This window comes from Lolium rigidum, chromosome 6 (assembly GCF_022539505.1).
Source record: "Lolium rigidum isolate FL_2022 chromosome 6, APGP_CSIRO_Lrig_0.1, whole genome shotgun sequence".
Classification (NCBI taxonomy): Eukaryota; Viridiplantae; Streptophyta; class Magnoliopsida; order Poales; family Poaceae; genus Lolium; species Lolium rigidum.
The window spans coordinates 93,262,432-93,277,199 of record NC_061513.1 but is presented as its reverse complement, the minus strand read 5'-3'; the positions used below and the strand labels follow the sequence as shown (position 1 = coordinate 93,277,199).

The window sequence follows — 14,768 nt, the reverse complement described above, 5'->3', positions numbered from 1 at the left end:
CAGGCCTTTGGTCGCGGTTCGCCAGGCCAACCGCGACTAAAGACCCCATTAGTCGCGGTTCCTTTACCTTCGCGACTTATGGGGCTTCCCGGAAGCCTGTTTTTCTACCAGTGACCTACCCCTTTGGCATCTATCCACCGCCTACCTCAAGGTCCGACGACTTTCATTGTGAGCCTCCTTAGCTAGGAGGAACGGTATCCATTTACCCCCGCGACACCTCTGCCCAGCAAGGTGAGCCCGAGCCCGACCCCGACATCGCACGGGCGTACTATGGCCTCAAACACCACCACGGATTCACTTCGTGCTCTATTACCGCAACGCCAGGCCGGAGTTAGCAGCATGGCGCTGCATCCATCATCATTCGAGAAGAACGGAGCCACCTGTTGCGAAGCACGGGTATTGTCCTAGTTTTACTAAATTGCAGTACCGGATTTTCAGCGATGGATCACTTGGAAACCGCCCATTCCATGACAGAGTAACAACGAGCCAAAGAGCTACAAAACCAGCTCAGGGCATTCTACAATCTAAACACAACGAATCTGAAAGACATCAACCACTATACAGTTAAGAAATTCGACCCTACGTGCTTCAGAATCCTACGGTGCCACTAGACCATCTGCTATCAGCCGCCGACGATGCCGGGATGGACTGGTACCCCTCGAGCCCCGGGGGTGGCCGCTGGTTCGCGTTGCTCAGGTACTGGCGCACCGGGTCGACGTTAACGGCGGGCGCCGGGCCGGGGGCGGCCATGGGCGCCGTCCCGTCGGTCACCACGTACTGCTGGACCACCAGCACCGACACCGTCATAGAGAAGTCGGACGACACGAGCATGTCCCCGATGGGCCCCAGCTCCGGGGACTCCATCCAGTCCTCCAGCGCCGACGTCATCGGCGACCCGGACTCGCCGGGGCGCCGGCCCACGATGTACATCTCGTGCATGCTACTATCCAGGCTCCGGATGGCCGCCACCGTCTCCTCGCTGTTGGTCACCGTCCTTTCGGCGTACGTGATGGCATTGTTGCCCTGGTTGCGCGCGCGGAACTCGCCCAGGTACTCCTCGTCCATCTCCAGCTCGGTCTTGCCCTCGGCGCCGATGTTGATCGCGCGCGAGTCCGCGTTGGACGAGTACGAGCCGCCGGCGGAGGACTGCGCCCGGTAGTCCGGCGGGAGGAACCGTAAGATGGCGAGGGAAACGCCGGGGTTTTCGACCATCCTCCACGCGTAGGCGAGCCCCTCGCGGTCGTCGGGCCCACCGAAGAAGAAGAGCACGAGGCTGTGCTCGTCGGTCATGCGCGCCGCGGCGGCGCTGAGGCCACGGTCCACGAGGATGGCGACGGAGCACGGGGAGGTGGAGAGGAGGCTCTCGTTGAAGCCCCGGATGGACGGGTTGATCGGCTCCAACCCGCCGTCCACCGTCTGCTGCTTGTGGAAAGGGACCACGATGAGCGACACGTGCTTGTCCTCCGCGAGCACGGACACGTCGTCGTGCATGCTCTGGTACGGCGACACCGCCGTGAGCGTCTGGATTGAGACGCCTCCGGTGTGCATCTCGTAGTTCTCGAAAGCGTTGAAGATGTGCTCCGTCATAGGGGGCAGGGCGGAGGAGCCTGAGCGGCTGCTCGAGGAGGCGGAGGCGGCGGCGGCGGCAAGCATGTTGGAGGCTCGGCCGGTGAGCTCGACGAGGTGGAGCGCGTAGATGAAGATGGGGGAGCGCTTGGACGGGTTCGAGAGGTCGAGCAGCGACAGCACGGACGGCACGTTGCGCGTGGTGTGCACGCACGTCAGCATGCGGAGCTCGCTGTCGTGCCTGATGCGCTGCAGGTTCCTCCGCTTGTACCCGACGAGTCGCCGCGCCGGCTTTTGCAGGCCCGTCACGACCGGCGTCACCAGCGCCGTCATCGCCACCGACACCAACACCATCACCGCGAACGACTCGTCGCCCAACACCTATATAATGGAGAAGTTACTCAATAATCATCCAATGGCTGGCTGACACGGACTTCAGAAGTACGGCATGCGTATGCAATTGATCGAGTACCTGCTTGTCTCTCCCAATGTTGAGCACGATCATTTCGACGAGCCCCCTTGTGTTCATGAGGAAACCAAGGGAGACGCCCTCGCGGAAGGGCATGGTGTATAGCGCTGCGATGATGATGGTGCCCATGATCTTGGCGAAGCTGGCCATGACGAAGACGAGCACAAGCAGGCCGACGGTCACCGGGTCGTGCACCTTGGTCACGTCGGTGCGCAGGCCGCTGATGGCAAAGAATAGCGGGAGGAGGAGGCCGGTGACGAAGTCCTCCAGCTTCTCGATGAGCGCCACGCCGAGCGGCCCGCTCGGGATGACCAGCCCGTAGACGAACGCGCCGAAAACCGAGTGGATGCCGAGTGCGTCCGTACAAACGCCGGCCGCCATGACGCCGGTGAGGATGAGCGAGACGTCCATGTCGCTGATGCTCTCGCCCTCGGGGACGCGGCCGATGAGCCACCACATCCCGGGGCGCACGACGTAGAAGCAGAAGAGCACGAAGACGACGCCCCCGAGGAGGACCCACAGGGACGACAGCACCGTGCTGTCCACCTCGGTGATGGCGATGGCGAGCGCGAGCAGGATCCAGGCGCACATGTCGTTGACGATGGCCGCGGACATGGCGATGCGGCCCAGCTCCGTGTTGAGCAGCTTGATCTCGGCGAGGATGCGCGCGAGCACGGGGAAGGCCGTGACGGAGAGGGCGACGCCGAGGAAGAGCAGGAAGGAGGTCTGGTGCACGTTCCGGGACACCTGGTGCCGGAATATGAAGGACGTGGCGGTGCCGATGCAGAAGGGCAGCGCCATCCCGGCCAGGGCCACGAAGAGCGCCTTCTTGCCGGAGCGCCTGATGACGTCGAGGTCCATCTCGAGGCCCACGAGGAAGAGGAAGTAGAGGAGGCCGAGGTGCGCCACGGTCTCGAGGGTGAGCAGGCTCCGCTGCGGGAACACCATGTTGCCCCACAGCTCCATCTGCCCCATGACCGAGGGCCCCAGCACGATGCCGGCGAGGATCTCAGCGATGACGCGCGGCTGGCGGAGGGGCCTGAGGAGGAGGACGAGGACGCGGGTGGTGATGACGATGACGGCCACCTGGAGGATGAAGAGCGGGAGGGAGAACTCGAGCGGGTTCACGCCCTGCCAGATGCCGTTGGTGGCGATCATCATCGGCGAGTAGCACACCACCAGGTCGGTCACCTTGCTCGGCCCCGTCGCGTTGCGGAGCTGCGCCGTCACGTTCGTCCGCAGGTCCTCGACGTCGGCGTTCAGGGGCGCTACGGTGGACGCCATCTCGGCGCATGGCACTCACCGTCACCGATCGATCACCGGCCGGCTTCCGTGCGCGCTGCTAGATCGACCGATCGATCTGCCTCAACGTCCGTCGATCTTGCGATTAGTTTTGCTTTGGGTAAAAAATTCTTTTGGAGAATGCCGCAACGTTCGAGCCTGAGGCGCAGCTCGGAGAGAGACAGAGAGAGGAAAAGGTCAAACGGGAGGACGAGGGGACACTTTTGAGGGGTCAACGTGGTATCGACTTTGGAGTTTGCTGGAGAGTCTCCTAATTTGACCGGTCATAATCGCGTGGTTCTCATTAATGATCGGGCCGTCCTGCATGAGACATGCAACTGTCTTTCTTTAGGGAACGAAACATGCACATGCACATGTTACTAGTGTATCGCAAAAGTCTGATGTACATGTATGCCTGACCAATAAAGCTTACCTTTACTCTTCCAAAGATATAAGCCGAGGCCGCATCGACAAATTTGACCTTGAGACAAAATTATACATATATATTTGCTAGACTGTTTATCTTTTTGGCCTTTGATTCTTTCGATTTTCCCAATTATTGCTTTCTTACTTGGGGATGTTGTCAATCTCTAGTTAAGACAGTGAAAATATTTCTTTTCCAACATTCACGCATTCTATTGTTAACTATGTCATCTCTTTGAAAATAATTGCTAGATACATGTCGTATTTCAGTGTATAGATTCATCAATATGTAAGTAAAGTTGAGTAACGGTGAAGAATGGTATCTTATTGGATCAACATCGTCTTCCTGACGTGAAGGAGGCTTCCCCGACTCGTCTCCCGTGTCGCTCTGCTTACGCGGCACCGGAGGCCCCAACCCTAGCCACCTCTAGCACCCCCTCCCCGGCGTCCTCACCCCGCCGCTGGCCAGCCCGTGGCGGCGGCGGGTCCCTCTCGCCGCCTTCTCCTCTACCTCGAGTTCACTCCCTTGGTTGTCCTAGTTCTAGTTCTCGAGGGCATGGATTTGGGCTTCGTCGCGAGCGTGGAGGATGCGCTGACCATGGAGATGTCGTTCTCCCTCGATCAACGAGGAGCTCACTGAGCGTCAGGGCCATGGACGCCGTCGCTGTCCTTGGTTGCCGCCGCTGCCCCGGGCTGGGGTTGTGCCCCGCGTTGGCATGGATTCGGTGTCGTGCTCCACGGGATGTGACCAGGGTGGTCAGGTCATGGCCATGGTCGACATCCTCTGTGTGGGATCTGGTGTGTGGATCCAGTTTTGGTCCACGCGGATCTGATCTACGTTGTCTTCTTCCTTAACCGATGGTCGCTATTGGGTGGGTTCTTTGTGGCTGGATGTGCATTGGTGCGGCGGTGGGGGTGGCATGCTGCATGCCTGCGGCATGTCTTCTTGGAGGCGAGTTAGGTTGACTCCTTGATTCTTGAGCGGCGGCTCCTTATGGTGGACACGGCGACAGGTGCCACTGTGTGGGTGTTGGTTGTCAGTCTCGGTTGCATGGGTAGCGGGATGTGCTGCATGGGAGGCATTTGTGGTGTTGGAGTCCTTGTGCTCCTGCCCAGATATTGGCGTTGCCTACCGTGATCTGTTTCGGTTTCACCTCTCCGCTGTGCGAGGTGTTGTTGTTGGGATTCCATGGATGGTGGCCGCCATTCGGGTGAAAGCCTTGCCCGACATGGTCGGTGACGTCGACGCTCTCAAGCGCCGCTTCCATCCTTGGAGGCGTCATTGTGAATCAAACCCCTCCACCATTGGCTCCGGGTGGAAATTCACGTCCGGTCTGTCGATCAGGAAAGTGGTGGCGCTTTGGTGTCGCTTCCTTCTTGAAGGCGCTGCCTTGGTAGCCTTTGGTACTATTTAGCTAATCGTCGTGGGTGTGGTGCTTGGGCGGCGACAATGTCGCTTTCGGAGTGGCAAGCTTCCCCGCGGCCGGCGTGCTTGGATTCTCCTCTTCTTTGATGGTCTTGCTTTCGTTTGCATCTGGAGCTCTAGGGTGAGTGCTCCATTGTTTGTCGGTATGGCGCCCTCGACCCTGGGCGAGAGTGCAGGGGCACTCTTTGACGATGGATGAGATACAATGTGAAGCAGTATGTCTATGCTTGATGGCGATGAAGACCTTCTTTCGATGGTGTGACGTCTTCCCTTCCGCTTCCGATCTACCTCGATCAGCGAATGTTTCGGTGGACGAAGATCCAAGCGTTTGCAGGTTGTGCATTGTGTTGTATTTTCGTGTGTGCATGTTGTGCCAGTGATCTTTGTAGTTGTTTTCCTCATCATCTTGTAACTCTTGCCATAACTGGCTTTATTAATTTAAAGCAGTGTAATGCCTTATGTTTAAAAAGAGGGTGAAGAATGGTGGGATCTTGACCAGCTTGAACTTTAGATGCAGTACACATAGGGCGGTATGGGTATGTACCCTGGGAATTACCATATTTTTAATGTATTCTTTATAATGTACATGCTAGTGGATGATTTTGGTATCTAATTATTTTGTTCTTCTCATTTGGCTATATAATTTTCTCCCGGGGATTTATGCATTTTATTGTGGTGTTTAAATTCCTTATATTTATTTATTTACTTATTTGTGTAATGGACTCTTGCATGGATGATGGTTTTTTTGCTTGTAGTTGAATTTTTCGAGAATGTTGTACTAGTTCATTTTTTGTTTCTCTTTATTTTCCTATTATCTCTGTATTTGTTGCAAATTCCATCATTGCGGGTTTATTTTTTTGTTTCGACCTATGTAGCTCGTTGAGTAAACTTGCTTTGATATTATATTGAATTCATATTTGAAATTTAACTTGCCTTATTGATACCTTGACTTAATATGTGAATGATTCAACAAGTTACTTATTGGTTAATTAGTGATCGGTATGTGCAGATGATCGATGTATTATACCATTATTGCTGGCATTGTAGGTTACTATTTTTTATATTTCAAAAGATATGAGTTACAGTATACATACAAGCAATTTTGGTGTATCGGGAGCGTAAGTTTTGGCATATGACAATTATCAACTTACGAGTTCACACACTGGCAATTGTTTGGGGTGAATGTCGGTAATCAAGTTTGTTCAGTGTAATAGATTCAAGGATAGGTGATAATCATGTAGACTCGATTTTCTCTTATTTTTGGCAAAATCTTTATCTAAAACAACTTACAATTCTCTAGTTTTATTTTTCGAAGTTCTCGAACATGTAACTAAGGGCAATCAACACTACAATTTAGGTACTAAAATCATGTGGGTTAAGTGCAATCCATGTTTTGAAATCATGTGATCGAGCCGAACTTTCTTAGTGAGTGTATTATTTCCACTTTATAGCGCAGGTCGATGTGAGTACAACGAGTTCTATGGTAGTTCAGTCAAAACAAAGTACAACGAGTTGGCTAGCTCAGTGCCATTTATCGATCTATTTGTGGTGCAAAATTTAAGTGTTGCCAAATTAGAAACTAGTCGATTATCAAATAAAGAATCCAAATTTTAACATGAAATGAAACATACTTGAAACTTACCATTTTTGCAACGGCCAAACACAATGACGTTCAACTTAAAATATTGAATTGTAAGTTGTCAGTACATTACTTATCTTCAGTATATGGCATACATGTACATGTTACTTTTGATTAATTATTTTATGTTCTTAGCTAATTTCTATTTTGCATAAAGTTATTGACTCTCTTGACACAAACTTAAGTAGCTAAAGCATGCAAAAAAAAATGTGAATCATGAGTGTAGTTTTGGGCGTGCACTACATCACAGATGAATATGTGGGACACTTAAAAGTGCCATAAATTTGAATTTTGTGTCCAAAAAGACATTTTGGACCACTTTTGGAAGTGTCATATTTACTTGCCTCTAAAAAAGTTTGCATCAATTTGAAAAACAGAAAATTTGAAGAATGCCTAAATAACCAAAAAGAGACACTTTTACAAAGTTCCCTAAAAAGGGTAGAGGTACTCTAAGAAACTTCCCCCAAGATAAAGCAGATGCACTTTGAGAATGTGCCCCAAAACCAAGTACATGCACTTTATGAAAGAGGCAACAAAAAAAAAGAATGCACTTTGTTGAGTATGTTTGGTAGCCAAACCCCGCTCACTCAAGTTGGCCAAAGACCTTTCCCATATGGCTATTTTTGTTTGGCGTTTGGTTGCTCGTATCACATCACTGGGAAACAAGTACATAGCGATTGGTTGGCATATATAGGATTTTGGGGATGGGTTGATGATGACTGCCAAGGTTTTTGTTGCGTGCATATGGTATGATATGGTGACTTCTTGTTTGAGTAGTGTATTTACCGAGCACTTCCGCCACACAAACTTGTCAATTTATTTTGTGTGGAAGGTCCCAATAGTAATAGGTAATAGAATGAAGTATTTGTTCGACAAACCACCCAATATTGTCATAGCTCTTCTACATAGCTTGACAAACTTTTAGTCAATAGAGGGACATGTAACGCAACAAAATATAGATGAAGAATTGTTCGAAATATATATGTATTGTGTGTGCAAAGAGCCAAGCAATTGAAATATTAGATATGCCAGCGCCTCGTACACGAACACACATTATTGATAAACCATCACGTGGAGAAGACCCTAACCATAATAGGTATCCCAGGGATGTGTTCATGTGATTTGTTTTAATCATTGCCACCATGACATGTATAAGAACATGCCATCATTCACACAATTGATGCATGCCGTAATTCGTAATGCTATGCAACAACATATCACGGGATAGGTAGAAAATGGCTCACTTTCATGACACAATCCCCATGGGTGCCATTGCTACCATGGAACCGGATTTGGCTTCATGATCATTCATGTAGACAACATAAATTTAGTATGCATGCAATAGACCAACGTCATCATCTCTATACATGCCCACACAACAATTATCGATGCAACCCTCAAGAAAATAACTGAAAGTGGATCCAGTCACAAGTACAAGATGTGCCATTCAAGATGATGATTACATTAGACATCGACCATGCAAAATGCACCCCAGACAAAATAGATCCTCGGTCCATAGACCCCTTCGCAAATCAAACGACCACATCGCCAAATCTTGCTTGCGTGTAATACTAGCATACACAAACATGTTGGGAGTAGTAAAAACAAAATTTACACTAATCAACCATAAGGTGATGTAACTTCATCATGTTAACCTAGGGTCTTGGATTGCATGAGATCATTATATTACCAAAGTAGATGGATGTGCCGCCGTCATGGAGGTAGACGAACCCGTTTCCACCACCGCGCATGATGTGCTGGAAGCAGTCGTTGTTGTAGTGTGGTTGTTGATGTAGGAGACCGGTGGAGGAGGAGGAAGAGAGACAAAGAGGAGATGAGAGGACAAGAAGTGGAGTCTCACGTGTCATTTCAAATTATAAACCACACCACAACATTGAGAAAACCGTTTCGGCAGTATTTGAACAGTGTGTGCCTCATCATAATAATTGAAGTAGAAAATAGCATATGAGTATTTTCTTTCTATTATGTTTGTGAATTTAGAAATATGTAGAAAAAATATGAGCAACGATGAAATAAATGACTTGTCTTCCAAAGGGACACGGTCTCCAGCCCTTCCCAAACATAGGGCCTAGGCATCCCTCGGGCCGGAGTGTGTCTAGCGGAGAGGTGTTTTAACCAGATCCTTAGTCATAGGCCTTGTGCAGACATCCAAACATTCAATATGCATAATGTTCCTCGTCTATCTCTTATATAAATAAAAAACACTAATAACAACCATTAATGATGATATATGTGCAAATTATCCAAATCATCAATTATTTTTGCATATTCCTATATATCCTTTCATTTATAAGATAAAGCATAAAACAAAAGTTCCCACGACAACGCGCGAGATATATCACTATAGTTGAGCTTAATTCGGTGTACCGAACACATAAAAGGTGTGATGTTGTTATTCGCTTGTGCTCGCCGGACATCCATGTTTGCGCCAGTGGTGGAGGAGCCATTATGGCAAGCTATGGATTTCCATATCTTAATCTGGCAACACTTATCTAAGTTTAGTATGATAATCACACTAATTATAATAGGAAGTATCATATAATAGTATCATGCATAATAGTACTATATGATATTATCTTCACATTGCATAGTATCATGCACTAGTATCACATGCTAGTTATACTTATTAATTTGTAGAATCTCAATATAAATTTATGTACAAGATTTATATGAAATTAAAAAAATTAATTATACATGCTATGATACAGTATCTACTTATGATATTACTATTATCTCTTTTATCAGTAATTGATATGACATATCAGCTTTTTTGCATGCATGTAGTGATCTATGATACCCACATTGTGAGTAGTCTCATGAGTTGCCAAGGAATTTACTACAACAATTTACAAATATATTTTGATCTATGGTCCCTCTTTTTTGTGAGACACATAAGTCAGTACTGTATCATAGCACGAAGTTAGTATAAACGTTTTGTTGTCGATGAAAACGTTGCCTCCCACTGAAAAATATTTCCTTTAATGAGACATCAAAGTATCAAATTTGAGGTTTGAACCTCTGGTGAGCTGGAGGTGTCAATGCCCTCCTAACTCTGTCTTGGCGTGAGCCAGCCTTCTCCTAACCACCCAACCAATTCTCAATACTTCGCCCTATCAAACCTTTGATCCGTCCACCGCCACCGGTTCGCGCCACCGTGTGGAAAAAAGATACAGGAAAGTCATGGACCGGCACGGGAAACAAATCCGCAGGTGATGGACACGGACAGGCAAGCTGCCTTCCCCAAGTAGCGGCATATCCGCGTCTCCTACCACAACCCCCTCGACCCTCGTGCGTTCTTAAAACCCCAAGACTCGGAAGCACAAAGAAACTCTCCGGAAGAGGAGAGAAGCGAAGCGACGACGCCATCGCGCGAGTCCCAACCGGATACCATCCAGGTACCTATCCTCCCCGAACTCCGATCGATCTTTGCAATAGAGCCGAGCGTGATATACGGCGCGTGTTTCCTGCTATATATGCTGCAGGGGTGCAGGGTTTCTGGGAGGCATATCGATCGACGACTGGCGCGTAATTTCGGAGATTCGTAGTTTCTCGTTCCAGATTCTTCCGCCCTTCGTCGCTGATTGACCGGAAAGATGGATTGGAGTATCGGGCCCGAGGAGCAGGTTCTTTGGCCGGCGTCGGTTCTCGCCGGCGTCGTCATGTGCGGCGCGGTAAGCTCTCCACTCCCTCTCTCCTCTTATTTTTGCTTTGTTCTACCTCTCGTTCGAGTTCAAGTTCAGTTTACCCTGTTCGTGGTTGCTTGAGCTAGACCAGTCAATTACCAGCGAGATTACCATATACATGCCGCCGATTGCGTTTGTGTTATCTGTGGGTCGACGTCCAGATCGTATTCACCCGTCTTGTTAGGAGAAGAAGAGGCTAATGGTCTCTTTCCTGCTAGTGCTAGTGCAATTAATCTAGGTTGTATCGTCTCCACAACTTCCTTTCTGGTGAAGCCAGTATTTAGTTGTAGCAGTACCGGCCAGTCAATGAAGCAGAAACTTGTCAATCGTCCGAGGGCTACTCCGGTGCTCCCCCCTAAACAAACTTGAAGGGTCATAGTTAAATTTTTTTTTTCTATGTTCGATCCGCCGAAATTCATATCTAGCCCATGTATACCTGTCTATATTGATACGGTATGTATACGTCGCGCAAGGAAAAAGAAGAGGTCACATGAGCAAGATCTTTATAGCATTTTTCTATTTCGGCACCCGCACGTGACCGTAGATACGTATAAAACGAGGTACAACACAACACGGACCATACGAGGTTGTACATGGTTATACGGACGGTGGACCTACACTCAAAATTGCGATCGTGAGCCCTCTTACGAATATCCATGGGAAGATCTCCATCGTTATTGTATTTTACGCGCCCATATTTTTTTCAGGGGAGGAGCACCGGAGTAGAAGTGCAATCGTCCAAGTCTCTTTTTCTATGTGGGGCTGGTCGATAGTGATAGGTAGAGACAATTCAGCAGCTGCCATGATCGCTACGCTGAGTACACCGTTTTTGAAAAAGATGAAAACTTGGGGAAAGCTCGTATTTTGAAGAATTGCAATCTCATATAGATTTATTTTTGTTGGCAAATCATTACATTAGGTTCCTCTCATCAGCTTCGGATTATACCTCAATGCAACTGACTTTATTTTGCGATAGCAAAAAAATTGGTCTATGTTCGGATGCTTGTCAATTGTAGAGCTCGGACTCTTGTGGTCTAAGTTATGGCATTGTACAAAATTCTTAAACAAAAGTGCATAGGTAAATATTGCAATATGATGTGAATTTTTTATTCTCGTGGCAATAAACATTTGTGAAGCCACAATATATAGGTCACAGGTAAAAGTATTTTTCAGAAAAAATTGCAGTTCAGTAGGTCACTAGAACGTTACAAATGGGAATCTGGAGAAATATCTTTATACATGGATACACAATTACTGGACGCTTGAAAAGTAGTACTCCCTCCAATCTTAAAACGTAAGACTCACGTGAATTTAAATTGACTAACCGTTTTAGACTAATGATGGGTGTGTTATATGCCATGAAAGTGACATCATTATTCAAGAGCGCTTTTATATGATATTTTTTACATAATCTATGTATAATTTTCAAGCTATTAGTCAAAGTTGGAACTCGAATTACTACACTCGCCGCTTAGTGCGCTTTACATTGGGCGGAGCATTAGACTTTGACCATGGTTTTGGGGTGGGCTAGTAGTACATTTGACCAGTTTTAGCTCTTATTCTTGTCAGTTACTATTTCTGAACTGAAAATTGTGTGCCTCTTATTCCGAGTTATTGAACAGGTTTTTTTTTTTTTTGGTAATGCCCTGTATCTTTGCTGCAAAAAGTCATCATATCATTTGTTCTTACAGGTTTATGAGACAACTCGCCAGATTAGCTCTCGCTGCTTCAAGTGCTATGATGGGTTAAGTCCAATGCAAAAGGTTGAGTGGAATAACAGGTAAGATATGCTTGGCCACAACTTTTATTGTTCTATATTTTTTTATTTATAGCTGAGTGTGGTTTATTTAGTCTGATTATGTAATACAATCAATTGACAGGGGCTTCTCAACTTTCCATGCATTGGTTGCTGCTGCCGTGTCTTTTTACGTAGTCATGGTATCAGGTCTCTTCAGTGAAGATGTCAATAATAGCATAATCATTGGTAGAAAATCATGGTTATCTGATTCCATGTTTGGGGTAAGCTGTGCATTTGAACTGCATCTCTAGATCTGCTTCGAGAGAGTCAATTTTTTTCTGAATCTGCATGTCTTCCAGAATAACTAGACATAAAATCTTCCTGCATACATATTAATACAGCATACATTTTTGTGCAGGTCTCGATTGGTTACTTCTTAACAGACTTGGCGATGATCCTATGGTACTTTCCTTCTTTAGGTGGAAAGGAATTTGTAAGTGTTACACTATTATTAGAGCACATACTTACTGTATCTGAACAAGATTCATTTGTGTTGGTTTCTTCCTGACCAGTAGTTGTTTCCGTATTGATTTTTTTTTCAGCTCCTGCATCATGGACTTTCCATGTATGCCATCGGTCTTGCTTTGTTCAGTGGAAAAGCACACATGTACATTCTTATGGTCCTCTTCACTGAAGCTACCACTCCCTTTGTGAACCTTAGATGGTAATGCCTGATGTTCTGTTTGCTAATAGTTTAGGTTGTCAAGCATGATATTAATGTATCGCGCTTTATCGAAAAGAGTTACCACCCATGTTTCTGAATTGCAAATACAATGATTTGGTATAGGTATCTGGATGTTGCTGGTCAGAAGACTCACAGGCTCTACTTATGCAACGGACTGGCTCTGTTTGTCGGGTGGCTGGTATACTACTCGTTGCTCTCATGATTTATCAGTATTTTCTATTTTTTTTAGTTTTTTTGAAACGGTCTCTCCATGCGTTCTTAAGTCATATGTTTCATAAACTTCTGTTAGTAGAATTTTGGAAGAAAAAAAACTAGTTAGGCCCGGTGTCGGCTATGTTTATTGATTCTACCGTGTATGTATGCCAGATAGCGAGGAAGAATGAAAGATAGCCTTGTCGACTAGACAACTACAGTTTTGCCCTTTCTGTCCTTTTATGAGATTTAGATGCTCGGAGATATATTCCTTTTAGAATGTTTCTACCTTTACCTTTCTGTGGTAAAAGATGCTTGATACCATCCCAATTCAAACGAGAAATGCTAATTTTATGCTGGAGCCTGGGGTTGCATCCCATGCCCCTGAGTTGATATTGTGTTTAAATGCCCCTTTTGATCTGCTGTACTCCATACATTAACACATATTTTTTTGGCTTGCAGGTTGCTCGGATAATCTTGTTCGTATATTTCTTCAGTCACATGTACTTCCACTTTGATCAGGTACGGCATAACCAAGTTAGCCATTGACCCAAAGAAATTCTACCTACTTCTGCCAACATAAAACTTGAGACAGAACTAGATTTGGGTACTCAGCATAATGTACCTGTGTCGTACTGAGTTTGTGACAATTCCTCCCTAATCTAACTAAACATTAGCACGCGTGCTTTTCCAAAGAAAAGGGTGAAATGATTACACTAAAAATGTCATGAATGTATAGCTCTGCTTTAGGCTTCAGAGTCGGACAATCCAAAGACTGAAAACGGTTGGAAATTGTATATAAGTTCAGACAGTTTGCTGATGCCGCGCTATACTCTTTTCCACAGGTGAAGTCCATCTTCTCCCTGGGATTCTACAGCATAATGACGGTGCCACCTACCATCGCCGCGATGAACGTGTTTTGGTTCTGGAAGATATCCAAGGGGATGGTGAAAACCCTCTGCAAGAGCAAGAGCAAGGCGCTTAACGGAAACGGGAAGACGGACTAGAAGCGAGGATGCAGTGATTCTAACACTTCTTTCTTTAGATCAGAGATTGTTTCTCGTAGATAGTTAAACTGTTAAAGGTTGCGAAAATCTAGAGTCTTGGTATTTGATTGCTTTATTTTCTCTGAAATGCGCCCGTTCTTGTGACAACTGAATCAGTACCAAGAGTTGGAAACTGGTTATGACAGATGATCGCTGAATCTATTCCTGTTCACTTTCGTACGACTCACGGCGACAAAGCACACAGATGCACCGTTACTGAATCCGCGAAAAAGTGATTTAGCAGTGGGTGTGGCACCAGAGGCATAGAAGTGGCAAAGTGAGCAAATCTAGCAGCGGCAGAATTGACTGATCGTCTGGGCACGACCCGCGTGGTCGCTTTGTTTGTGCCGCGGAACATGCAAAGCGCCGCCGCGTCGCGGTCGTGTCGACCTCGTCGTCGACTCAAAAGCGTTTGCGCCATGGACGGGCCACGCTCTCCCGCCGTGGTTCTCCGTTCATGGTCATTTCCCTCGAGAATCGAGATGGCACTATGGCGGTCTGTCCCTGAGTCTATATACGGCGAAGAAGAAAGAGGTGAT

At 47.0% G+C, this 14,768-nt stretch overlaps 2 protein-coding genes across 2 annotated transcripts; one reads left to right on the top strand and one right to left on the bottom strand.

The window, feature by feature from the left end:
• Window positions 1-588: 588 nt before the first annotated feature.
• LOC124660047 (cation/H(+) antiporter 15-like) lies at window positions 589-3,319 on the bottom strand. Its single transcript, XM_047197845.1, has 2 exons — window positions 2,039-3,319; window positions 589-1,947 (listed from the first exon to the last, which is right to left on the bottom strand). Exons 1-2 carry the CDS (start codon window positions 3,317-3,319, stop codon window positions 589-591), a joined length of 2,640 nt encoding a protein of 879 aa, XP_047053801.1.
• Window positions 3,320-10,109: 6,790 nt separating this feature from the next.
• On the top strand, window positions 10,110-14,190 carry LOC124662966 (TLC domain-containing protein 4-B-like). Its single transcript, XM_047200736.1, has 9 exons — window positions 10,110-10,220; window positions 10,308-10,496; window positions 12,200-12,288; window positions 12,389-12,527; window positions 12,665-12,739; window positions 12,849-12,970; window positions 13,094-13,169; window positions 13,646-13,705; window positions 14,029-14,190. The coding sequence occupies exons 2-9, from the start codon at window positions 10,419-10,421 to the stop codon at window positions 14,188-14,190; spliced, it is 801 nt and encodes a 266-aa protein (XP_047056692.1). The 5' UTR covers window positions 10,110-10,220; window positions 10,308-10,418.
• Window positions 14,191-14,768: the final 578 nt, after the last annotated feature.